We start from the raw sequence: 26,661 nt of genomic DNA, 5'->3' as shown, positions 1-26,661 counted from the left end.
TATGAGCCCACCCTCACTCCCACTGCTACAGATCAAGTCAGGGCTTTGGGTACGCTGGGCACAGGCTCAGGCTCTACACCCCCACATAATTCCTTAAGGGTGAACAGTCCAATAGCATCTTGTACTTTGCAAATGTGCATCAAACACCTCTACCAAGAATGTTTCATGACTTTGGACCGTGTGTGTGTGTGTGTGTGTGTGTGTGTGTGTGTGTGTTGAGGTCCAGAGTCAGAGGTCAACTTCAGGTGCCCCTCTCAATCTCTCTATATTACTTATTTTAATATTTATTATTATTTACTATTATTATTGTGTGAGCATATGTGCACACACGGTATATGTGTGCTGGCACATGTGCTACAGACTGCAACGTGGAGGTGACAGGACAACTTTGTGGAGCCAGTTCTTCCGTCCTCCTGTCGGTTCTGGGGATGGGACTCAGGATGCCTGGCTTGTGTATCAGGTACCTTCACCTGGGCCAGTCTCTCGCTGGCCCTGATTTCTGTAGCCTCACCTAGACTGTCTGGCCAGCATCCTCCAGGGATCTTCCTGTCTCCGCCTCCCCATTGCTGGGAGTCTCAGCTCACACCACCACGCTCAGCCTTCTCAGGGCTGCTGGGGTCTAACCTCGGAACCTTATGCTTGTGTGGCAAGTGCTGAGCTGACAGAGCCATCTCCCGGCCCCTGTTCTGTGGCCCATACTGGATAGCTAAACCGCAGCCATTTGTTTTCTTTTAAGCCTGGAGATCAGAACCAAAATCTGAACGTGCGTTCTTTTTATGAAGATTTGGTGTGGGAGCGCCTATCCCGGACCCCAGTCTGTGGCTTATGGAGGCCACCCACTCCTCACACAATATTTCTAAGGCCCTGTTTGTCTCTGCCCTTATCTCTCTTTTATATGAGGACACCAGTTATGCTGTTAATGTCGTGATGTTCTCTTTTGAATAGACCACCACTAAAAGAGTAAAAGCTTTGCACTCTTGGAGATGGAAACGCTTCAAACCCACAACATACATTATGTGGCTTCTGTATCTGTATTTAATTCCTTTTTGTAGCTGAGTAATATTCCTGCCTGTGGTCACTGAGTGTGTGTGTGTGTGTGTGTGTGTGTGTGTTTCAATATATATATTTCATTTATTTATCTTATGTATGAGTTCCAGAAGAGGGCATCAGATCTCATTATAGATGCTTGTGAGCCACCATGTGGTTGCTGGGAACTGAACTCAGGACCTCTAGAAGAGCAGAGCTCTTATCCGCTGAGCTACCTCTCCATCACCAAGTTTTTAAGCATCGAGTACAAAGCAGTTGCTGTCGACATCTGCACCCGCCCCTGCCGCAGCTGTGTAAGGTGGATCATTGATCTCACGGCTATAGCTTCCTCGTCCTTGTGGGAGGGTTTGTTTGTGTGAACAAAAGTAAAAACAGTACTGGACAGAGGGGAAGCCAGGTCAAGCCTCTGGTCCTCTGGTTCTTTTTTTTTTTTTTTTTAATGGATTTATCTTCCAGCTTCCTCTCTCCTCTTCCTGCTCTTATCTTGTACCTTCCCTTTGCACAAGCTCACAAACACACATTAAAAGCATTTTAAACACGGACTCATTCTGGACAAGACCGGGGCCAGATAGGAAGCATAGGCCTTGGAGAAGATCCAGCCAACAGCCTGATCCGTTGTCATGGTTACTGGGCCTGGTCCCTTGAGCTGGCTGCAGAGTCGAGCCTGTTTGGAGCTTCTTCACACTCGCTTCCATGCACCTGCCTCAGCATGAAAGAGGGACCTTGCGACAAGTGACCTCGTAGCTTTGGAACCAACCTGTGATGCTGCCTCTAAAGTTAGGATAAGCTCTTCTCTTGCACACAGACAGGGGCTCTGCATCCCTGCTAGCCAGGGCCCTTTTAGGAACGACTGGGCATCTCCCTTAGCTTGCAGGGGAGTGAGGCCTTGGCGATGGGGACTCTGTGTGCTCGTTCACACTGGATGTGTAAAGAGGGTCACAGCAGAGTCCTGACCTAAGCAGGCGTGTCCCACATGCCACCTTTGTACCCCTCTCCCCTCCTCCCCTTCCCCCTATACCTCTTCACAAACACAGTGTGGCATCAAATTCATTTTGCCAGGTTGGGAGTCCACTGGGCAAAGAAACACCCACTGGTCTTCGGATTTTGTTTCTGTTTGAATTGTTATTGTTTCTTCTTCTCCTCCTCTTCCTCTTCCTCCTCCTCCTCCTCCTCTTCCTCTTCCTCCTCCTCCTCCTTCTTCTTCTTCTTCAAGATTATTATTTATTTATTTTGCATATGAGTGCTCTGCCTACATGTACACCTGCATGCCAGAAAAGGACATCAGATCACATTATAGATGGTTGTGAGCCACCACATGGTTGCTGGGGAGTGAACTCAGGACCTCTGGAAGAACAGACTTAACTGCTGAGCCATCTCTCCAGCCCACCCCACCCCCATTTTTTTAATGTACCAATTTTTTTTTTGTCCCCGGACATGGTGGCACACACCTTTAATCCCAGCACTCGGGAGGCAGAGGCAAACAGATGTGAGTTTGAGGCCAGCTTGGTCTACAAAGAAAGTCCAGGACAGCCAAGGCTAACACAGAGAGACCGTCTGGAAAAAACAAAAACAAAAACAAAACAAAAAAGTACCAATTTTTTTTGTTGTGTGTGGGGTACAAGAGCCATAGCACAGGTATATGGGTCAGAGGACAGCTTGCAGGAGTCAGTTCTCTCCTTCCACCATGTGGGTTTCAGGGATCACACTCTCGTCATCAAGCCTGGTGACAAGTGCCTTCATCTGCTGGGCTGAGCCATGTTGCAGGCTCAGACTTGGAGCTTTGTGAGTGGCAGGAAAGAGGGTGTGAAAACAGTCCTGTCCTGGATTGCTCCATGGTACCATCGTAGGGTTGACATGACATGTGGCTCTTGCACTTCAGAAGGCCCAGGCTGTTAGTAGATTTGGACGAAAACGATCCAGAGATACCAAGGGTATTCCTCTGTGTGGCGCAGGCTCCTAGAACTCAGGTTCTTAGCTGTGGGATTGGATAGTTGGAGCTTTTAAAGCATCTAGGGGCCTTTGGTTCCTGGTTCATGTTTATATCAAAGTGGCTGAGGCAAGACTGTCAAGAGTTCCAGGGGCCAATATTGGGGGATAGTGGGGGGGGGGCTCAAAAACTATAATTCTTGCCTAGGTTCAGTGCTCAGCTTTGGTGGTGCTCACCTGTGATCCCAGTACCTGGGAGTTCTCAAAGGCAGGAGGAGCAGAAGCTGAACGCCATCCTTGGCTACCTAGTGAGTTTGAGGCCAGCTTGAGGCCTGTCTCAAAAACAAAACAAGACAAAGGGGGAAGGGAAGACCAAACCAAACCAAACAAAACAAAACCTTTCTCACGCTCCTATCTGGCCACCTGTGAGAACTGCTATTCTAGGCGGGAGAAGATGCGGTGACAGTTAATCCTGTCCAGCAATGCTGCCAATTAACTACAAAGCCAGGACAGAAATAACACACCCTAGGCTGCCTTTGGCCAAGCCAAATAGGACACAAACTCCCGTTAACCCTGTGTGGTCAGAATAGAAAGCAACGCAGACTCTAGTTCCCGGTTGTGTACTCTCCGTGTGGTCCCTAAAGACTGCCAGAGCCCCAGGGAGCGCTTGGTTATGGCCACTTCCATGGTCTGCAGAATGTGCTATTTCTCTGCACTCTGCTCACAGCGAACCCTCTGCCAAGCTCCAAGGACAAGTCGCCTTAGACCCAAGTGGCTGCTGGCTTTCCTCAGCCCAAGGTGCTGATGCGATTAGTTGCTGCACGCCCTGTCAACGGAGGACAGTGAGGGATTCATCAGAGGCAAAGCTGGGGCTGACCTCTCTGTCTCCATTTCTCTGTTTGCTTTGCAGTACAAAATCGGACAGCTGTATATGATCAGCAAACACAGCCATGAGCAGAGTGACCGGGGAGAAGGGGTAGAGGTCGTGCAGAATGAGCCCTTTGAGGACCCTCACCATGGCAACGGGCAGTTCACCGAGAAGCGGGTCTATCTCAACAGGTGAGTCATGGAAGCTTGGGGAGGCACCCGAGGGTCCCTCCCACCCGACCCCATGAGTGAGGTAAGGTCACTGGAAAGCCATCACGTTCCCCCAACAGCCAGAATCATCAAGAGAATGTGAAAGCTTGCCTCTGATGGCACAAGAAGAAATCTGTTCTATGCCTAGGACAGTGTTAACTGGGGAGAGGAAATGGGTGTGGCTTGACATAGTGGAGAAGCCCAGGACACCACAGGCTCTGTGGCTATGCATCTTGATTAATAGGATTTCCAAGTTCTGTCTGTTGACAATTCAGGAGTCCACAGAGAAAACTAACAAAGTGACCAAAGCGATTTGTGGTGGCCAAGGTGGCTTCCGTTTGTCCAAGAGAGCCCACCTTTCCGATGGTCGTTATATTCCTTTTGGGCACGTTATGAACCAGCACTAGGTGAGGCTATGCTTTCTGCTTTGCAAAATGTACTTTTTAAAAAATGCCTTCTGGAGCCTGGCGTGGTGGCGCACGCCTTTAATCCCAGCACTTGGGAGGCAGAGGGAGGCGGATCGCTGTGAGTTCAAGGCCAGCCTGGTCTACAAAGTGAATCCAGGACAGCCAAGGCTACACAGAGAGACCCTGTCTCGAAAAACAAAAAAAAAAAAAGTCTTCTGTTTCCTTACTGCCAGTGGCATAATTGGTTACTGGGGCTTGTCTTCTCCCCAATTTATCCCATCCAGCTCTCGCTTTTCTGTTCAGTGCTTTTCTGGGTCAGACTATTTGCAGGGAAGGGTTGGTGGAGGTGTGTGCAATGCCAGCGAGAAGGCCCTGAGTTCGGATCTCCGGCACCTGTGTAAAGAACTGAGCGCAGCAGCACCTGCCTGTCATCCCAGTGCTAGGGAGGCAGTGACAGCCATATTCCAGGAGCTCACTGGCCATACACAAATGCAAAAACACACACAAAGAATATATATAGTCATATGTGAAATATATTGTATTGAAATTAACTTCTCAGCAAACAAGCCTTGTATTAGCTTTTCCACAAGTGTATTTACCCACACACATACACACATTCACACACAAACTCACACATGCGGCTGATACTGCCATATCCCCAATCTCATTTGTGACTGTTGAGATGCATTTCTGACACACTAGCCCCCATTTATTCACTGGCCTCTGTGAGTGTTCCCCTATTCTCAGTGCCTTGGGTGTGGTCATCCACTTGTGAGCAGGAGGCCATATTTAGAGACTTCTCTCTCCAAAAGGCTGAGCTAGACTATGGACAGTTCTGTCACAAGAGGAGACTTTGAGTCTCATCTGCCCCAGTAGATGCAAGTCTTCCAATCTGGTACCTTGGCAGGGAAGGCCTTCGGCTGATCAACCAAATATGCTCTGAGCTGCTCAGGGGATACAGTCCCAGTGAATTCTTGAGTCACGATGGAATGAAAATTAGATGGATCTCATTTGTCTGTGGGAAGTCGTGGGTTCCTGTGATTTCGAAGCAGTTCAGGCCCCAACCTGATGTTTCTCTGCAGGAGTCACTGGGCCCTGGGTACGGCAAGAGACAGATTGCTAGGTTTCTGCCCTAGTCTTCTCACTGTAGAGGGTGTCAAATGCACAGGAGTAGGCTCCCCCTCGGGAATCACCTCTGAGGAGAAGTGAAGGGCATTCGGAAAAATAGAAGCTATGGAAAATTCCATTTCTCGGCTACAGTTGCATTAGCTTAAGTTATTGCCAGGGGACTGTTCCCTATGAACCCAAGTGAAGAAGAATGTTAGAAACTTTGTAACTTTTGCTCAAGCCGAAGAAGTGTCCAGCTGTCTCTGTCCTGTTTTGTCTTTCAAAATATATGATATTTATTTTAAAGGGGTCATAAACATTAGTGAGAGGGAAATGTGTTATAAATAGAATGCGTGCACTTCCAGTAATAGTAACTGGAAAGATTAGTGCCGACCCTCCCCCACTTCCTATGACAAACACAGGATGAAATATAACAATATAAAGCTGGGCTTAAAACAAAGTAAGGGGCGCCCTGAGGTCCCAGAGTTAGAAGGGAACCTGAGCCAGAATGGGATGCGGACCAGCGAGTGCTGTGGAAGCTGGGAGCCACTGGGACCCCACTGTGGGCCCTGATGTCTTCAGGGTAGCCATGTTATACCCACACCAGGATAGGGTATGTGGTCTCAGGCCGGCGCAAATGGGGGGTCAGGCAGACACGCTGGTTCCTGACAGTCAAAGGCTGAGAGACTGAAACTGAGAGACTCAGGGCTTAGAAGCATATACAGCTCTTAAAGAGGCTCCGGGCTTGGTCCCCAGCACCAAGGATGTCAGGTGAGTCACATCCACTTGTAACTCCCGCTCCAAGGGAATGATGCCCCCTCCTGAGTTCATGGACAGCTGCACGTATGTGCACATATAAACACACACACTTAAAAATAAAAACCAAGTGGTCTTTTTAAATTGTTTTTGTTTGTTCCTTTCTTGGTTTTTTGTTTGTTTGTTTGTTTGTTTGTTTTTTGTTTTTGTTCTTGTTTTTGTTTTTGAGTCAGGGTTCCCTGTGTACCCTGGCTGTCCTAAAACTCACTCTGAATATCAGACTGGCCTTGAACTCAGAGATCCACTTGTCTCTGTCTCCTGCGTGCTGGGATTAAAGGCATGCTCCACCGCCACCTGCCTAAAACAAATGTTAAAAAAAAAGAAAGACCTACTAATGGAGATATTGCCACAAAGTTAAAACTGAATAAAGAAGAGAGGGTATGTAGCAAAATGTGGCAAACAGTGAGGCAGAGTTGACTGAGCAAGGGGGATTTAAAGACACCAGCAATGACTAGCTGCCCATATTTGTAGCATCAAAACAATACACAAAATAACCGGAGATTTAAAAAAAAAAAAAAAAGAGTCATTATAATGAAGAAAATACTCAACTGGACATAGCAGGGTGGCGCACACCTTTAATCCCAGAGGCAGGTGTATCTCTGTGAGTTCAGGGCCAGCCTGGCCTATAAAACATGTCCAGAACAGCCAGGGCTGTTTCACAGAGAAACTCTGTCTAGAAAAATCTAAAAGAAAAAGAAGACTCCAAGGTGCTAATATAATTCAGGGACTGAAGAGAGATGATTGTTTTGGTTTTTTGTTTTTTGTTTTTTTGATACAGGGCCTTACTATGTAAATCAATCTGGCTGGCTTTGAATTTACATCAATCCAGGTGCTAGGATTAACATGTGCTGCCACACCCAGCCTTCTTTTCTTTTCTTTTCTTTTCTTTCCTTCCTTCTTTCTTTCTTTCTTTTTTTTTTCAAGTTTTTCAAGACAGGATTTTTCTGTGTTATCTTGGTAGTCCTAGGCTCCCTTTGTAGACCGGGCTGGCCTCGAACTCACAGTGATCCATAAATACTCAAAATGTAAAAATAACCTCCAGAGAAACAGCAAAGTATCGAGTAACTTCTATGGGAAGTTCAGAGGAGTAGGGATAACGGAAGTCTACTTTCGATGGCAAAGTAAGCTGAAATGTTGAGTCACTTCCCCAGGCACCCTGGCAGTTAGGCACAAGAGACTGTGCGACCTGGTTGTGCTCAACAAGACATCCAGTGTTCATCTGTAATAACATGAGACAGATGTCCAAGAAGTCCAGGGTCTGCTATTGAGAAGGGAAAAATATGTTTTCCCAGTAAACTGATGCTGAGGCCATACTTTTACAAGAGAGGACCAGTTACGTACATTATTTCCTGTTGGTGTTGTATTTACGGTATTATAGTAGAGCATCTTCCTGGAGCTAAAACAGAAAAGGGGGGTGGGGACAGAGAGAGACTGCTGGAGGAGAGTGAATGCTGCCTGCCCTGTAAGCCTTGATGGTGGAACTAAGCAGTAACAGTACTGAACAGGACTGGTACAGGAGGAACAGCTAGGTGCTAGAGCATTGGCCTAGCATATGCAACGCCTTAGGTTCTGTCCCCAGAGTTACAAATAAAAATGCTTAGGCACATTAATCTCAGGGACATAAACATAAAAATCCTATATAAAACATAAGCATATCAAATCTCTCAGAGAATAATAATAAACCATCGTCCAAATTTATTCCTGAAACCCATTATGTTAACACTGAATAAATCCTCTTGTGTACTTCTTTACAGTAAAGCCGGGATCATCAGACATTGGTGAGAAACTTTCCAACTACTCAGTGTAGGGTGCTTCATGGATTGGGTTTTCAGTCAGCCACACAACCATACCTCTAGTTCACTGCATGAAAAAGTAAATTATAGATCAGTGAGATCCCTAAATGTGGGAAAATGGAAGAAAATGTAGTTTAATATTCTTTATTACTAGAAAATTAGGATAAACCTAATAAGACATAAAGACATGGACTGATGAAATTATAGCATTAAGATTGAGAGCACCTACATAGAAAAAAAATTTACTCACTAAAAATAAACCTTTATATAGTAAGAGAGAGACCTAAATTTAAAATTCTATCCCTCAGAAGAAGAAAATATTTGGGCTGGAGAGATGGCTCAGTGCTTAAGAGCACCACCTGCTCTTCCAGAGGTCCTGAGTTCAATTCCCAGCAACCACATGGTGGCTCACAACCACCTATAATGTAATCTAATACCCTCTTCTTCAGATAAAGCACTCATATGCAATAAATAAAATAAATAAATATTTTTTTTAAAAAAAGAAGAAAATATTTGCAATGTTTGTATAGAGCAAATACTTTAATGCCAGTTTTTAAATAAAAAACTTTAAAGTGTGTGTGTGTGTGTGTGTGTGTGTGTTTGTGTTTTCTCCTGTGTGTATGCACATATGAGTGCAGTGTCCATAGAGTCAAGAAGAAGGCATCAGATTTTCAGGTACTGGAGTTAAAGGTGTTCATGAGCTGCTTTATGTGAACTTGGACCCTCTGCAAGAGCACTATGTGTTCTTGACCTCTGAGCCATCTCTCCAGCCTACAAAACAGTTTTTGTTTTCTTTAATTAACAAAAAGACCAAATAGGGAGCCAGGTGTGGTGGCACACGCCTTTAGTCCCAGCACTCAGGAGGCAGAGGCAGGCGGATTGCTGTGAGTTCAAGGCCAGCCTGGTCTACAAAGCGAGTCCAGGACAAACAAGGCTACACAGAGAAAAAAAAGTCCAAATAATCCATTTGTTCAAAATGAGACTCAGAGAAGAGGAACTCCAGATAGTATATACATTTAAAAAAAAAAAAAAACCACTCACCTCATAAGGAGGCAAGAAAATAGATTAAAACAAGAATATCTTTTTTCACACACATGAGAGTGACAAAAATTAAAGTCTGATGAGTCTAGGGATTAACGAGGATGTGAGAAAACAACTCCCTTCAAAAGCTGAAAGGAGCTGTACACTGATATCACCTCCTCACAGAACATTGGCAGTGATGGAGAAAGCTGAAACTATGTACGCCCTTCATTTTACCAATTCTGTCTCAGGGTAGAATCCTAGCAGAATTACTGCATTGTGCGCAGGGGACAGGCACCATCAGATCCACTCTAAACCGCCTGCAGTGGAAAAGAAACCAAAACAATCCAGGTATCTGCCGTGGGAATACCTTGTGATATAGCTGCATGATGGAAAATTCCACTGTGGTTCAGCTTAATGAAACAGATTTACTTTGACAAATTTCATAAAGTGTAGCAGGCAAACTATAGGAAAATGAACAGAGGGGGAAAAAGGTCTGGCTAAATATCTAGATAGTATTCTTACCATTCTTTCGAGAAATCCACAGCTAGGAAGGATTATGAGCCTAAAATCCTCAGTGTAAAACTTCAATCAAAAAGTCTCCAGTCCTTGGAATGAAGGATCACCTTCCACGATGAAATTGAGCACAGATAAGTAACGTTCTTCTCTTTGGATGCCCTAACACCACTTAGACGTGAGCGGGAAGAAGAGCCAGGGAAGCAGCTCAGTAAGTAAAAGTGTTTAGCCATGCAAGCCTGATGACCCAGACTAAAAAGAAATAAATAAATAGATAAAGTCATGCATTTGTAATCCCAGCACACCTACACTGTGAGGGGAGGCAGAGAAGGGAGAATCGCCCAGAAGCTCACAGCCCAGCTAGCCTGGAGGTTGGAATGCAGCAGCAGGCGTGAGAGAGACCATGCCTTAATACAGGAGAAGATGAGCGGTGACTCCCAGCGCTGACCTTCCGCTACACCACATGGACACACGTTCCCACATTAATTAGGCAAAAAGCATAGAAGAAGGAGTGTAGCTTTTTAATGGTATGTTTGAAAATAAAACAGTGATTTGGGTTGATAATTCAATATGAAGCAATTATATATATGTATGTATATATAATGATTTTGTATATACATTTATATGTGTATATAGTAGAAATGGACTTTATAGACATTACCACTGGGCGGCACCCATAAAAACTGAACTGTCTACAACATGTATCTGTCCACCTTGTTATTTTTTTTCCACCAGCCAGAACTTACCTCAGATATTTTTGTCTGTTCCTCAGTGGTTCTCCTGGAAAATAGAGATAGACACACTGTGTGTTACAAAGGCTGTTAAAAGAACTAGAAACCCGGGCTGGAGAGCTGGCTCAGCGGTTAAGGGCACTGTCTGCTCTCCCAGAGGTCCTGTGTTCATATTCCCAGCAACCACGTGATGGCTCACAACCATCTATAATGGTTCTGTATATATGTTACAGCAGTTTCCAGGGGCGAGTTGAGTTTTAGCTTCTTTTTTTTTATGAGTCTAAAGTAGGGATCTCTTTCTACATGCAGGCAGAACACTATATGTAATAAATAAAATAAATTAAAAAGAAAAAAAGAAGTAGATGCCCCAGTGGTGTGAAGATGGCTGAAAATGATGGAAAGGCTAGACTAAGGGTGGGTCCTGGTGCTGTCAGAGGGATAAGAAATGGCTTAAAACCCGACACAACAGGTGAGGATGGCAGGAAGAAAATTAATCATGCTCAATTAATGGGAGAAATCGACAGGCACACTAACCACGTGACCGTGCAGGTGCGAGCCTTTGAGTCAGTTACGTAAGCAAGTGTGTGGTCCCATCAGATGGTGAGCTCAGCTGGATAACTTAGGACATGCTTTTTAAAAACTTTAAACATTCCTTAAGACATAATCGAGACTTTCCCTCTGCACACGTGAGTAACCAGAGGCAGTGTCCAAGCAGTTTCCAGGGGCAAATTGAGTTTTAGCTTCTTTTTTTATGAGTCTAAAGTAGGGCTCTCCTTCTATACCTAAAAGACTTTCACTCGAAGTATAAGCCCATATCTTTTTTTGTTTGTTTGTTTATTTACTTATTTTAATTAACTCATTTATAAGGCCTATATCTTAGCAGCAGGAAGCTATGACGTCACAAAAGAGAAAGGAAAAATTGGTATGTGAAGAGAAGAGCTTTGCATAGTGGCTGATGCAAGAGACTCAGACATTCAAGTCCAGCCTGGGCTGTTCAGTGAGACTCTGTCTCACAAGAAATTCATGTCTGAGAGAAGCAAGGGTTAGTAAGATGGATTCCCATGATCACAAAATAAAATCAAACACATTGCTTTATAGTAACAGACAGCCTTGAGCTACTACTCCATGGTGACCCACGGCCTGCATGCAAAAGTCGTCTGATTGTCACGTGCACATGGAACATCAGACTTCTTTGTAATCCTAAATCACCTGTGTGCTGGAATCTTAGACATGAAAAGAATCTCATCCTCTGTAGAGAATCTCTTAGGGAGTTAAGGTATGGTCCTTGTTTTCTTATCGAGCGAGGGCCCGAGGGCGACTGGGTCAAGCATTTGTGAATCTGTCTGATTTCTTGTGGGTGTCTTGAGAGAGGTGGTCTTGCAGGACAGCCTGCGAGTAGGTGTGGTGTCCTCAGTGCTCATCGACAAGTTTCTGTTGTTACATGAGTGTTCTACGGACTGGAATTAACAGGCGGCTTCCTTGCATCCATCTATTTGGGTCTAGAGACTGATTTCTTGCCCAGCGTAACCGTGACACTTCTGGATATATTCAAAGCCCGTGTAACCTGCACCTACTCTTAACATAGAAAGAAGAAAAATTGCTCAAAAGGGAGATAGATTAAAGCATAATTATTATTACCAAGCAAATCTCACTCATCTTTCGGAGAGCAGTGCACTTTGGCTAGGATGTAAGGTGTCTATGGGGAAAAGTGGAAGACTAGCCAACAAGGCAATGTGGGGCCTCTGTCAGTGAAGGTTCATTACTGCCATCAAAAGAAGCAAAGTCTGTTGTAAGCAGAAAGAACACTTGATGGAAGGATGTCATGGGACCTGAAGAATTTTCTGGAGCCATATGAATGGGCAGGAATCAAGGCAGGTCCAGAATGGGTCAAGAACCCAGCATGATTTAATCCCAGCACTCGGGAGGCAGAGGCAGGTGGATCGCTATGAGTTCGAGGCCAACCTGGTCTACAAAGTGAGTCTAGGACAGTCAAGGCTACACAGAGAAACCCTATCTTGGGGGGGGGGGGAGAGGAAGAGCCCAGCATGACAGTGCCTTTAAATTGAACCCAAAGGCATTTTCTGCAACCTGCCCCTACCCCTGCTGCCCCCAGCTATCACTAACATAGGGTGATTTCCTACTGTTCCATCTTTCTATCCTTTATCCCAAACATTGCTATATGCAAACTGTAGGTTACCTAGGTGGCTGGACACAGAGTCATTTCATAATGACATGAAAATAGAAAGGGCCATTGAGGGGTAGGAAGAAGTCTAAAAGGAGGGTGGGAAAAACAGGGCAACAGAGGTAGGAATATATTATGTTTTTACTCCTGTGGATCTCTAGCTGTGTGTGTGTGTGTGTGTGTGTGTGTGAGAGAGAGAGAGAGAGAGAGAGAGACAGACAGACAGACAGACAGACAGACAGACAGACACACACACACACACAGACACACACACACACACACAGACACACACACACACACACACACACACACACACACACACACACACACACACAGGAAAAGCGGAAAGAAGACTATTTGGAAGGATAGAGGAGACCAGAAAATAAGGGAGGGAGGGCTGGATAGTGTTGGTGACCCTGAGCAGGGAACAGTGGTGTATACATGACAATCTCATAATGAAACGTGTTACTTTGCACACTAACCACCCACAGGGCTTATTGCACACTAACCATGCGGAGGGGCTATGCAACCACCCTCAGCTTTCAACGTGAGCTCAGCGGACTTGAACTCAGGTCGTCATGCTTGTACAGCAAGTGCTCTAACCCACTGAGCCATTGCCCTGGTCTCTTCTTGTGGTTTTGGTTTGAAGGTCTCTGGTAGCCACAAATGTCAGTCATCTCTTTGCACACTCTGGCCACTGTGTATCTTTTTTTGGAAGAATGTCTGTGTAGTTGAGGCTTTTGCCAATTTTTGAGTCGGACATGATGTCCCTTCAAAGTACCATTTACCTTGTAGTAGCCCACTCTCACTTCCCAGGGACTGTGGGGTTGCTCCGTCCCCCTCCAGCCTTGTCACTAGGCAGGTGCTATGCTGCGTGTGCCTTGCGTTTTGGTGGCACCTGATGCATTTGGATGATTAGGTGTGTTAGTTATGATGTGTAAGCCCATCACGTGAGCACCGTCACAACTGTCCGCTTACTGGCTGTCCTTGGGACCTATTTCTGGTTCCTTTAACCAAGTGACATTTCTTGGCTCACCTTCAAAATTCCTAGTTTCAACTGGGTATCCAAGAAAGGAGATAAAATATTGATCAGATTCTGGAATAGTGATGATTTAAAAAAAAAAAACAAAACCTCTGACCTGGTAACATAGGAAGGAGAGTATAATACTTAATAGTGACTGTCGCCTTTGGAGACTCTAGGGTCACCTGAGAGATAAGCCTCTGCGCACATCAGTGACTGCCTGAATTAGGTTAACCTAGGGGGTTAATTGAAGTGGGGAGACCAGCCCTAAATGTGAGCTGCACCATACCTTGGGCTGAGCTCCCAGACCGCAAGAAGAGAAGGTGACAACACAAGCATTTGTCACCTGCGTCATGTTAACTATGGAGGCTGCGATGTCCAGCGAGCTTAGGTCCCTGCCGTGGTGACTTTCCCACAATGGTGGACTGTGAGCCCATTGCTCAGCCAGCTCTGCTTCTTAGTGAGTGCTTTGTCCCGGCCACAAGAAGCCTGCCTAGCACAGCTTCTCCTTGCACTTCAGGATCCCTCTCCCACAGCAGCCCAGGAGTGGGGAGAGGAGCGCTCAGGAATGGACCGGCACCGTGGGAGAGGGGGAGCCTATTTTTAGGCTTGTATTTCAGTCATAAAGTGTCGTGTTCTCCATCGCCCTGGCTGCAGGACTAATTAGGCCATACTGGCATCTGTGAGTCAGGAGGGTCACCAGCTTCCATTGGAGATCCTATTGTCTGGCTGAGGCAGACTAAGACAGCCATGTTCCTCCTACCATTTGGCCCTCAAATTTCCTCTGCACTCTCTCTAGCCTCTACTAGCGCTTGTAGGAGAAGGCAAAGCTTCTAGAGGTCAGTCCTGAATCCCTCCTCACGAGGTGTGCAGTGTCCCTAGCTGGTCCCTTCACCTACCAGTGGCTTGGGTCTCTCTTTTCCTGTGCTCCAGTCTTTTCTAGACCTGCTGAGTGAACTAATGCCATTTCCCCGACTCTCCTCAGAGTCTGCTCCCTGTCCAGCATAGCGTGGTGGCTTTGTAAGAGCCTGCTGTCCAGGCAACAGGTGACAGAGAAAGTGGCAGACTCTCTGACCTAATTGCCTGTCTCCACGGATTGTCAGAGACTCTTCGTCCTCATTAATGACTTCTAGATACACAGAGATGATCCTCACTCACTGATAAATACTTTGAGGGACTGAGGAGATGGCTCAGTTGCTCACTGTGCTTGCTACAGGACCTGAATTGGGCTTCCAGCACCCGTATTAAAAGCCAGATATGGCTATGCACCCCAGTAACTCCAATAATGCTAGAGGGTGAAACAGAAGGATTGCTGGAGCTTACTGGCTGCGGCCAAGCTCCAAGTTCAGTGAGAAACCTTGGGTCAAGGAATAAGGTGGAGAGGGATGGATCAGGACCCCCAGCATCCTCCTCTGGCTCCCACACATGTGCCACACTCATACACACATATACATACATACCAGGCTTGCAAGAAGTTAAATTACTATTTTGGGGCCTGGAGATGTAGCCAGTGGTAAAGCTAATTACATATCATGCCAAGATCCTGGGTTCAATTCCAGTGTTGCAAACATACACTTAATGCACATACATATATACACATACATGCAAATACACATACACTTATGGTAGCTAATACCATTCTAGATGCTAGGGGTGCAACAGTGAACAAAAGAACGGTCCCTACACTGTTGGGCCTTGCAGTCTAATTGGGAATGAGAGAGAAAGAGTTCCCTGTAACTACTAGATCAGAATATTATTTTAGATTCTGTTTTATGTAACGTGTATCAATGGTTATGTTACACAATAAACATAAGGAGTGTATACATAGGTGCATCATACATATGTATGTTTTTACAAATATGGAAAGAAAGCCATAGGAAAATGTTATGTGTGAGAGACTTCCTCCTTACTTGCCTTTTAGCACCTGCTGTCACATCCCGTCCCCATCTCAATACTTTGGAATATTCCAAAAGGGCCACTCTTGTCTGCCCCCATCGACGCCGTCCCTGCCAGCCACTCCAATGACATCCTAGCAGGCACGGGGCCAGAAGACTGTCCACCTTGGATTTGCCTCATGTCTGAAGATACTGCTGATGTGAGCAGTTGGCTCCTTAGAGCCTCCTGCCTGCTGCTGGCATGGCCTAGTGCTAGTCTAGCAGGGGCTCCCAAAAGCCTGCACCAGCCTCGTCCTTTTCCCTGCACCAGGCTCGCCCTTTCCCCTACATTCAGTGCAAAGCCTGGGGCCAGTGTCTGGGTTCAAATCCAGGAGATTTGGGTTCTGCGCAGCAGTTTCTGCATGTGAAAAGCAAGGCAGCCCTGTCTCTCACAGGGGAGAGAACTCTGATCTGCAAACTCTGTATTGCCAAATCACCACCACAGTAGAGCACAAATGAGGGCTAGAGAAATGGCTCCTGGGGAAGCACCCTTCCTGCAGGGATGAGGACCCGAGTTCAGATCCCTGGACACGCATAAAAGCCCGAGAAGAAACAGAGAGACCTGCCCATGTCTGTATGTCCAAGCGGACAGGAGTTGCCAGTTACCAAAGAATAATAGTCAGGCTCTAAGACAAGGAAGAACCAGAAGGTGAAAATTCCACTCCTAGGCAGGAGAGAGGCAGGAACACCAGAATTCCATTTAAAACGAACCCATTTCATGGTTTGTGCATGACCACGGCACAGAAAGTGACAGGGTTCACATGTGAGGCCAAGGACAGTTTCTCACTAGAACTTTCTCCTGTGAATGTTGAAGTCGTCCCTGATTTCCAGAGTAAGGCTGTTCGATTTCTGACCCCAGCTGAAGACCACAATTTGGCCTTGTGATGTTCAGCGTGGCCTGGAGGAAAGAAAAAAAAAATCCCTCGTGAGAGATTAGATGCCAGGGCGACTTTGAGGTAATCTGGAAATTGCCAGAAGCTTCTCCTGGAGGGACAGGAAACGCCCTTTAACCTGAGGCCAGTTCTGAGCCTGTCTAAGAATCAGGGCAGCTGTGACTTAGGTACCATGGGGCCTAGGGGAGATAAGAGTTTGGAGCCTTGCAGTTTGCCCGGGACTGAAGAATTAATCTTGACACACACAAGATGGCTACCTGGCTATGTCATGGGTGTGTGCATAATAGTAAAGAGCCAGACCGTTTAGGGGCTGGAGACACAGCTCAGTTGGTACAGTACTTGAGGACCTAAGTTTTATCCTCAGAACCCGTATTTTAGAAAAACAAAAGAGGGGGTCTAGAGAGATGGCTCAGTGGTTAAGAGCACTTGTTGTTCTCACAGAAGTCCAGTTCCCAGCACCCACATGGAGGCTCACAACCATCTATAACTCCAGCCCTAGAGGATCCAGTGACCTCTTCTGACCTCTGCAAGCACCAAGCACCAAGCATGCATGTGATGCACAGAATTATATGCAGACAAAACACCCGTAAAATAAATAAATCTTGAAAGAAAAAAAACGAAAACGCTGGGTGTTTTACAAAGCTATAACCTTACTGTTGGAAAGGTGGGGAGACCCTGTCTCAAAAGAAAGGTGGACAGCACAAGGGAAGGACACCCTAAGGCTGTTCTCTGGCTTCCACACACACACACGTGTGCACACACAGGAGCTCGAGCACATACTGGAGGGGGGTGTTGAAGTCTGTGAGGGTTGTGGAGAAAGGCACCTGAAGACTGAGGCAAAGGTAGTGTCCCCCATACATACCAACACGTCTTCACCGTCTAGAGTTTAGCATTGCTAGAGCTCCAGGCAGTTAAGATAGGCCGTTATGAAGATCGGTCCTGGCCCATGTGCAAACCAAGGACTTGATTTAGACACTCTGCCTTTGTAGAAAAGAGCCCCCTATTTCACATCTGGTAGTGACTTTGAGTGACAGGCTTTCTCTTAGAATTGTGGGCTATGTGACAGTGTACATCATTTAAGTGACAACAGTGGCAGAGACTAATTTAACTCCATTTTTCTTTTCAGGTCCTGCTAAATCATTGCTGCAGGGAAAAATAAATTTCACTCTCACAGATCAGAATGATTCAAATAATGATGTGTTCTGGGGAAGCCAGGGCCTGAAAGAAGGTCTGTTGGTGGGCTTAACAGTACTTAAAGAGCATTGTGTTAGTGAGCTCTCCATCACCATAATCAAATGCCGGAGATAATGAACTTATAAAGAGAAAAGGTTTATTGTACTGCGCAGTGTTAGAGGTCACAGAACATGGTCGGGGTAGGCCAAGCATATATGGAGATGCCAAGAGCCAACAGGGTCGGGGGAGGGGGGGACGACAGCATATGTCAGAAGAAGCTCACTTCCTGTCCAGGAACTAAAAGAGGAAGAGAGGGCCAGGATCCCACACTCTCTGCCCCAGAAGGCTTCCCATTAATGACTTAGCTTCCTCTAACTGAACCCCTTTTGCAAATGATCCCATCTTTTCCTAATAGCGCCACCCTCAGGGCCTCACCTTCCTCACACGGGCCTTTGGGGGGACTTTCGATGCCTGTCTTAGTTTCTTTTCCTTTTGATGTGGCATAATACTCTGACAGAAGCAAATTGAGAAAGAGTTCAAAATACAGTCCATGGTGGGTAAGTTGAGGCGGCGGGGCCTTGAAGCATCTGGCCACATCTCATCCATAAACGGGGAGCAGAAACAATGCCTTCATGTTGATGCTTGGCTTGATTTCTCCATCTATACAGTCTAGGGTTCCTGGTAGGGATTGGTGCCGCCCACAGTGGGCAGGTCTTTCCCACCTCAACTAAGATCATCAAGATAACCCCAGAAGGCATGCCCAGAGACCGGTTTCCAGGTTACTTCTAGGTTCTGTCAAGCAGATATTAACACTAACCCCATCATCCAGACTGTAGCAAACATATCTCAGAACTCGTCGCAAATGACCCCTGGCATCAACCCGGTAAATGACCAGGATCTTCTTCCTAGCTTGAACGTGAAATTGTAGCCACCACCTTGGCTGAATGATTGTTTGGTTTCGGATTTATTATTTGTCTTATCTGATATAGCTAAACAATCATTTTGTTTTATCTACATCGGAAAAAGAAATTATTGATTATGTTGCCCCCTGGCTTGTATGAATAGCAAAAATTAAAATTTGAGGCTCTGGAGTCCTGGAAATAGGCAGTCTCAGCTGGGGTGGAAAGTTGCTGATGGTTTTATCTTCCTTCCAGAAGATGGTGGCTGTAGGATGGCAGCTCTGCTAAGAGAGCTCTAACATGCTACCGGGAATGAGTTAGGTGGGCTGTCCCAGGGTGACGTGAACGTGGAGCCATTCTCTACAAGAGGACGGTGGAGAGTGGGCTCTGGGGCTGTGGGGAGATGCACATACTTAGGCCAAGCTCAATAGCTCTTTGCTCCAGCCCTGTTTATTAAAAGCACCAGAAAGGCACTAAGGATGCATTTCAGAGGGTGTGCATTCCCGGGACATGCACAAAGCCCCGAGTTACATCCTCAGCAGCACATAAGCCAGGCATGGAGGTGCAAGCTTTCAACTCTAGCACTCCGGAGGTGGAGGTAGGAAAATCAGAAGTTCAAGGTCATCTTGGACTTGATAGTGAGTTCAGGTATATGAGACTATCCTGGAATATGAGAGAATCGATCTGTTTTTAAAAGGGCACCAGAGATACTCCCTATGAATAGAATCTGCGTGTCGTCCCTCCACTGTCCTTTGGCACTGTGCTCTGGGCACAAACAGGAAGGAGCCCAGAGGAAGTCTGGCTCCTGTGATTGACGGCAAGCAAGCCAGTGGGATTTCCCTAGCCCACATCCACCTCAGTTGCACTCCAGCGTCAGCGTCTGGTGGACTCAATCATCAGCAAAAACTATAAAAAGCCCCTGTCAGGGAGCAGCCGTCCTTTGAGAAGTGTGAATGCGAGGTAAATGAGCACCTTCTGCAGGGACGATTTCATAAGAGTGAGAAATTCCACGTTAGAGCAGACTTCGGGCACGACAAGTGACTCTTAAGGCATCGCCTGCTCCCACTTCACAGCCTGCCTGAGAGCAAAGCCCACCACTGCCGCTCACCCCGCCTTGGGGGAGCTTAGGGTCAGCTTTTGTTTGTTTGTTTTAACCCTCTCTTGTTTGGACCCTAATAAACAGCCCGGAACTTTGAGTGAGGTCTGGCAAGGTATTGAAAATATGCCTTTGTCTTTTCCGAAAGTTAGGTAGTTCCCCTACCTAGGTAGGAAAGTTAGGGTGCTCCCAAAACATGAGAGCAGCAACTTGAGGAGACACCCCAGGCATGCGCAGTATGCTGGTTCTGGCCGTCCCCTATATTTCACCTCAGAGAAAGGGAACCTTGAGGGGCCTTGTATTAGTCACTTTTCTTGTTGCCATGGGAGGAAAAATACCTGGCACATGATTTAAGGACGACAGGGTTTGCTCTGGGTGACAGTTTTGCAGGTACAATCCTACGTGGTGGTGGAGGCAGGGCAGCAGAGTGGGCAGCGGATGGCCACACGTGCACCATCAGGAAGCAGAGATAGATGAGCTCTGGTGTGGGGCTTGCCGTCTCCTTTCTCACACTAAGATGTGTCTTCTAGGTGATGGAGTCAGTCAGGGTAACCATCATGAGGCACTGTTAGCTTGAATTTTTCACTTCTTAGTCATAGCAGCTTGGTACACACATGGTGTGTGCACATATGTGCGTGCATGTGTGCATGCGTGCGTGTATGTGTTTTGAGACAGGCCCTCTGAGCCTGGAACTTGCCAATTAGGCTAGACTGGCAGGCCAGCCAGCCCCAAGGATCTGCCTCCCTCCGTCTCACCATCATCAGAGCTGGGGTTTCAGGCATGTTTCTGGCTTTTTCACATGGTGCTGGGCATGACTCGGGTCTTCATGCTTCTAGGCCTAACACTCCACTGGCTGACCTCTCTCCCCACTTCCTTCAGCCTGCTACTTGATAGCCTTTGCTAACGTGTAGGCAAAAGAAGCCGGTGGTTCATCCTCTCCTTGGGTGTGATCCCCAAGAAAGGAGCTTGATATTAGCATGCTAGGCTGAGCTCTCCTGGTTAGTGCTCGGGAGAGATAGGATCACGATGATAGGGGCTGGAGGGGGTCTTCAGTTAAGAGTGTTTGCTACTCTTCCAGGGGACCAAGATTAAGATCAGGCTTCTTATAGCCACGCAGAACTCCAGCCCCATGGGATCCAATGCCCTCTTCTGCACTCTATAGGCACCTGCTCACATATCACACACACACACACACACACACACACTCACACACTCACACACACACATTGGGGGAGAGGGAGGGTGGGAGGGAGAGACAGAGACAGTGCTACAGCAATCCTTGGCAACTTTGTTGGCCTACAGCTGTTACGTTGTGATTTCTGCTAACATGTTCACCTGGCTTTCTCTTTGTGACTTGATTCCCAAATCCCCCATGGGGTCATTAAGGTTAGAGCTCACCCTAGATCAAGGGTGACATCATCTTCAGAGACTGAGGAGATGGCTGGCTCTATGGTTAAGAGCACTGGCCAGACACGCACACATGAAGCACATGTGTGCAAAACCCTTATCCATATAAAATCCAGTAAGAGAGAGAGAGAATACAGGCAGATAGCCCTAGAAACCTTCTTCCATTGATCCCAGCTGCCTCTTGCCTTCTGCCTTATCTATCTATCTATCTATCTATCTATTTATTTTGGTTTTTCGAGACAGGGTTTCTCTGTGTAGCCTTGGCTGTCCTGGACTCACTTTGTAGACCAGGCTGGCCTTGAACTCACATTGATCCACCTGCCTCTGCCTCCCAAGTGCTGGGATTAAAGGTGTGCATCACCACACCCAGCTACCTTCTGCCTTTATATATTTTGAGAGAACACACATATGCCCAAAAAAATTAGTGACCCTGGTAAGTACCACAGAGATGGGGAAGAGATGAGTGGAGGGAAGGGTGACCACAGAATCTCAGAAATAGCGGCCATTGAATCCAGGAAGTTGAAGTAAGGCCCAGGCAGACTCACACTAACTTTTCTTTTCTTTTCCACCTTTTTTTTTCTTTTTAGCAAACTGCCTAGTTGGGCTAGAGCTGTCGTTCCCAAAATATTTTATGTGACCGAGAAGGCGTGGAATTATTATCCATACACGATCACAGGTAAGTCCCTGGGATGGGATGGGTCAGTCACAGGCAGCAAGTCCTGGCTGAGGCGGCTGTGGAGTTTCACTGAGTGAGAACAGACTGCCCGTGTAGGCTGGTCCAGAGTCCTCTCTTCACATTTCCCCCATAGTTTGTCCACAGACAAGTTGTTTCGTTGGGTTTGTTTCTTCTTTGCTTTGAGTCTCTCTCCCCCCCCCCTCTCTCTCTCTCTCTCTTTCTATCTCTATCTCTATCTCTTTCTTTCTCTCTCTCCTCTCAGATGTGGAAATCTTTAATATCTTTTCTTTGAAACACTCTCTGGTTTGAATACTGTGTGAGGCATGCTTCCTCTTGCCCCAGTTTCTGCACCTTTGCTCTGTAATTGTTTTGTTTAAAAAAAAAAAAGAAGAAGAAGAAGAAGAAGGAAAAGAGATAAAGATGCATTTCCACTGGAAAGATTTCCTTTGTGGTTAATGAAATGTTCTGTTGGAATTATTAGCCTTTCATCCCGCTTTTACAATGCCAAAACTTGGGCTTTTAATTAGCCACAAACCTATAGGCTAATTGAATCTTGTCTAACTGACCTGATACAGCCAACCGCAGGAGTACATTTAATGTTTACCGAAATCTAATTTTTAGAAGGCTTCTTTAGCTTGTTTTTTTTTTTTAAATTATGACTTGTCAGTAATGGTTAGTTATGTGGCTTGTGTTCTTGTAGAACTGCTCTCATTTAATTTTTTTTTCTCTTTTTTTCTTTTCCCTCTTCGCCCTCTGAACGTCTGGATTCAGAATACACAGTAAGTTCATTTAGTTTTCAAAAATATTCTGCCTATGATCTGTGGCTTAATTGGAATTTTCTTCATATTTGACTTATCAAAGTAGTCTTTTTTAAAAAAAGAAATAATTCAGGATCGGAAATATTTTAATGTGAGCTATTATAATTTTACTTATATATAATTCAGTAAGTTAAGTGTTCTCTCTCTTTTTTTTTTTCAAGAATATTAATGTAATTCAAACTGCCTTAATAGTCACTTTACATAATTAACTTTGGCTTGCAATTCTTACATAGCCTGACTGCTTTATTGGTGAGAGTTCACTATAATAAGAGAGAACGACTTAGAAGAATACTGCTCGCTGCTCTTGACTCAGTCTGCTTTCAGGTACAACACAGGGCCACCTGCCCCTAAGCTCTCCCACATCAATCATTAATCAAGACATTGCCAGATCCCCTAGAGCTGGAGTTACCTGGCAGGTATGAGCCTCCCAGTATGGATGCTAGGAACCAAATTTGGGTCATGCCAGAGCAGCTCAACTGCTGAACCATCTCTCCAGCCTCTTCCGCAGTCAGGGGCCCTAGGGAGATGGCTGAGTTAGTAAAGTGCTCTTCTCAAAAGCATGAGGACCTGAGTTCAGATCCCCAGCCCCCAGTTAAAAAGCTTGGCATGGCAGTATGCATGTAAAACCCCAGTACTGTGGCAAGTGGGGAGACAGGCAGATTCCCTCACACGCATTGGCTGTCTGAATCAATGAGCTTCAGCTTCAGTGAGAGACCTTGTCTCAAAAATTAAGGTGGAGAGCAACAAGGATGACACCTAACACCAACCTTTGACCTCCACACGCACATGCTCCAACATCTGCATGCACATACACACCCAAATACCTATTAACGCAAACACATGTACATAAAGGTATTCAGAAGGTAGACTTTGGAGTTGACTGGACCCTGCCTCCACTGCCTCCAAATGGCTTCCCCGTGCGCCTCCATTTCTTTACTTCTTAGTCGGGGAGTTCTCTCGCTCTCTCATGAAGGTAGAGCGGTGATTGCGTTACACAGTTCCTTGAGATCGCAGCCTACTGCCTGGTGTCTGCCTGGTCAGTACTTAGTGTACGTCACTACTCTGTGTAACTCTGTAGCCGAAGCTACCGTCATCCCTACAGCTCTAGGTAGGAACGGAGCTCAGGGCCAGTCAGGGCCGACTGCGTTCCAGCTATGGTCATGGAGGGACTGACTAGAGAGTGGATGTTTAATGCAGTCCTTCTTCCCGCTCTCAAAGATTGTGCCTTTTCTATTTATTTATTTATTATGTATACAATGTCTGTCTGTACATACACCCGAAGGCCAGAAGAGGGGCGCCAGATCACATTATAGATGGTTGTGAGCCACCATGTGGTTGCTGGGAATTGAACTCAGGACCTTTGGAACAACAGTCAGTGTTCTTAACCTCTGAGCCATCTCTCCAGCCCAGATTGTGCCTTTTCATTTGAGATGAAATCGTTAGTGATGTGGACAGAGAAATTTGTTACGTTTTTTTAAAAGATTTTTTATTTGTTTAGTATACAGTGTTCTGCCTCCACCTGTATGTAACTCCTGCACCAGATCTCACTATTAGATGGTTGTGAGCCATCGTGTGGTTGCTGGGAATTGAACTCAGGAGCTTTGGAAGAGCAGCCAGTGCTCCTACCCTCTGAGCCATCTCTGCAGCCTGAAATTTGTTACATTTAAAACTGTGCCAAAAAACTAGGCATGATGGTATAGCCCTTTCATCCTAGTAAGTGGGAGGCACAGGCAGGTGGATCTCTGTAGGTTCAAGGCCAGCCAGTGAAACCTTGTTGCAAAAAGCAAAAAGACAAAACAGAACAAAAACTAAACCAAAAACCTGCACAAAGACAGTTATTTTCCTGGAACCTTAGAGTTAAATCCCTTTGGCTTGACCCCATGTGAATATGTGATGTGTGAACACGGTAGGGTTTTGGTTTGTTTGCTTGTGACAAGGTCTCACTTGCTGGCCTGGAACTCACTCTGTAGACCAGGCTGGCATTGAACAGATATTTATCTGTCTTTGCCTTCCTCCCAGAGTGCTGGGATTAAAGGGGTGGGTCACCCTACCCACACATGACAGAGAAAGTCTGAGTGATGGTTAGAGACACAATGTACTTTCTAAGGAATATGTATGTCTTACTTTTCTCCTTACTGTGACCAAGGAAGGGGACTCGAGGAAGGAGGGGTTCGTTAGGGCTCACAGTGAGAGGGAATGCAGCCCAACATGAAGGGACAACATGGCAGCAGGCATGTAGGGCAGCTTCATCGAATTGTACCCGTTGTCAGGAAGCAGAAAGGAAGGAATGCTGGTGTTCGGCTTTCCTTCTCCTTTTTACTCCGTTCAGGGGCCCAGCCCACAGAGTGCTACCACCCCCATTCAGCATAGGTTATCCCACCTCCATTACTTCATCTAGAAACTTCCTTACAGACCTGGAAGCTGAGTGTAGACGCTTGACATTGCTATCATGTGTGGCCTAGCAGTCTTCCCACGGGGTCCTCAGTTTCTCTTGAGGGTTTCTCAGTGGCTTGAAGTTCTGCCAAGTCTCCATGCCATCCCCCTCCCTCCCGCCCCCAGCATTCCTTCAGCTCTGGTGAGACTTTCCTGTTCGAAGAAATTGGGGAGGCACAGTATTGGAAGTGAAAGCCCATCTTAGTTGTCCATTGCTAGGCCAATGTGTCTTTCTGTCTGACTTGACATTTTACTTGCTCTCCTATTCTTCTGCCCCATGTGTTTTGCAAATTTGTTTCTTCCTCCGTTCTCTCTGTCTGAGGTCAACAGTCATTCATTGGGCAGCCGTGTGTGCGAAGCGTCATGCTTGGTGGCACCACTGAGCAATTATCTTAGCCCTTTGGGGTCATAGTCTGATGACAAGCATGTGGACATCCTAGTCAAAAACCTTAGGGTTGTCAGCAAGTCCTGGGGTCTTGTAGAGGTCAAGAGGACTCAGCTGGCCTCAGACATGTCCCATGGGACTGCATAAGCAGCAAGCTGAGCTGCCAGCTGAGGATCAGACTGGAGAAAAGAAACGATGATTTGAAGGAGTCCAGGCGGACACGCCACGGCAACGTGAAATGAAGGCCCTTGCCTTCTGGCTTGGAGCTTTGAGTTTTGGAGACAGTCTACAGGGTCCCCAGTGGGGGGTGGGGGATGGGGAAAGGCAGGGTGCAACAGGCTTGTGCTGAGGTGAATTCACTCAGATGGTACCAGGGAGTAAAGCCAGCAAGTGAAAGTACAGGCTATAGTTACAAGAACTTGCAGTGTCCATATGTCCTACATATATGGGGCATGGTTAGCCTGGGCAGTGTGTCAAAACTGATCTGAAAGCCAGGCGATGATAGCACATGCCTTTAATCCCAGCACTCCAGAGGCAGAGGCAGGAGGATCTCTGTGAGTTCGAGGCCAGCCTGGTCTACAGCTTGAGTTCCAGGACAGCCAGAGCTGTTACATAGAGAAACCTTGTCTTGAAAAACCAACAACAACAACAACAACAACAACCAAACAAACAAAAACAAACAAACTGATCTTAGGGACTCAAGTAGGATAATTAGATCACAAAGACTGAGCCTCTTACAGCTAGGTGTGGTGGAACAGGCCTTTAATCCCAAACTCTGAGTCTGAGGCAGGTGGATCTCTGTGAGAATGAGGCCACTTGTCCACATAGTAAGATCCTGTCCCCCTCAAAGTAAAAATAAAATGGAAAAAAGAAACACAATAAAACTGAGATTCCCTTTTGGACCAAGTAAGGGGGGTGGGAGGGAGAAGGAGAGAGAGAGACAGAGAGAGAGAGAGAGACAGAGAGAGAGAGAGAGAGAGAGAGAGAGAGAGAGAGAGAGAGAGAGAGAAAGGAAATGTATAACCCAGGAACCTAGCCTGCATCTGATGTGCCACAGTAACAACACAGCCAGTCACAAGCTCACTGAAACCACTCGAAGGCTCCTCCTGGCTTAATCAGGATTGGTGCAGGTGGTAAGATGGACAGATGGACACATAACTGTCAGTATGATTTGCATGTGTTGAGATCAGAGAATGAATTTTAGGAGTTGGGTCTCTCATTCGGCTGTGGGTTCCAGGGGGTCTCACTGGGGTCATCAGGCCTGGGAAGTGCTTTAGACCCACTGAGCCATCTCACCAGACCAG

General features: G+C 46.3%; 1 protein-coding gene across 1 annotated transcript in view; it reads left to right on the top strand.

Annotated features, from left to right (window-relative positions):
* PITPNC1 (phosphatidylinositol transfer protein cytoplasmic 1) overlaps positions 1-26,661 on the top strand; it is a 270,108-nt gene that overhangs the window by 133,868 nt on the left and 109,579 nt on the right. Inside the window, exons 2-3 of the mRNA XM_084748592.1 lie at positions 3,884-4,032; positions 21,633-21,721. Coding sequence (XP_084604718.1) covers positions 3,884-4,032; positions 21,633-21,721 — 238 coding nt within the window. The remainder of the gene's footprint in view (positions 1-3,883; positions 4,033-21,632; positions 21,722-26,661) is intronic.

Source organism: Acomys minous (genome assembly GCF_964271855.1).
Source record: "Acomys minous genome assembly, chromosome: 12".
NCBI lineage: Eukaryota > Metazoa > Chordata > Mammalia > Rodentia > Muridae > Acomys > Acomys minous.
This window is presented reverse-complemented; position numbering and strand designations above follow the sequence as displayed.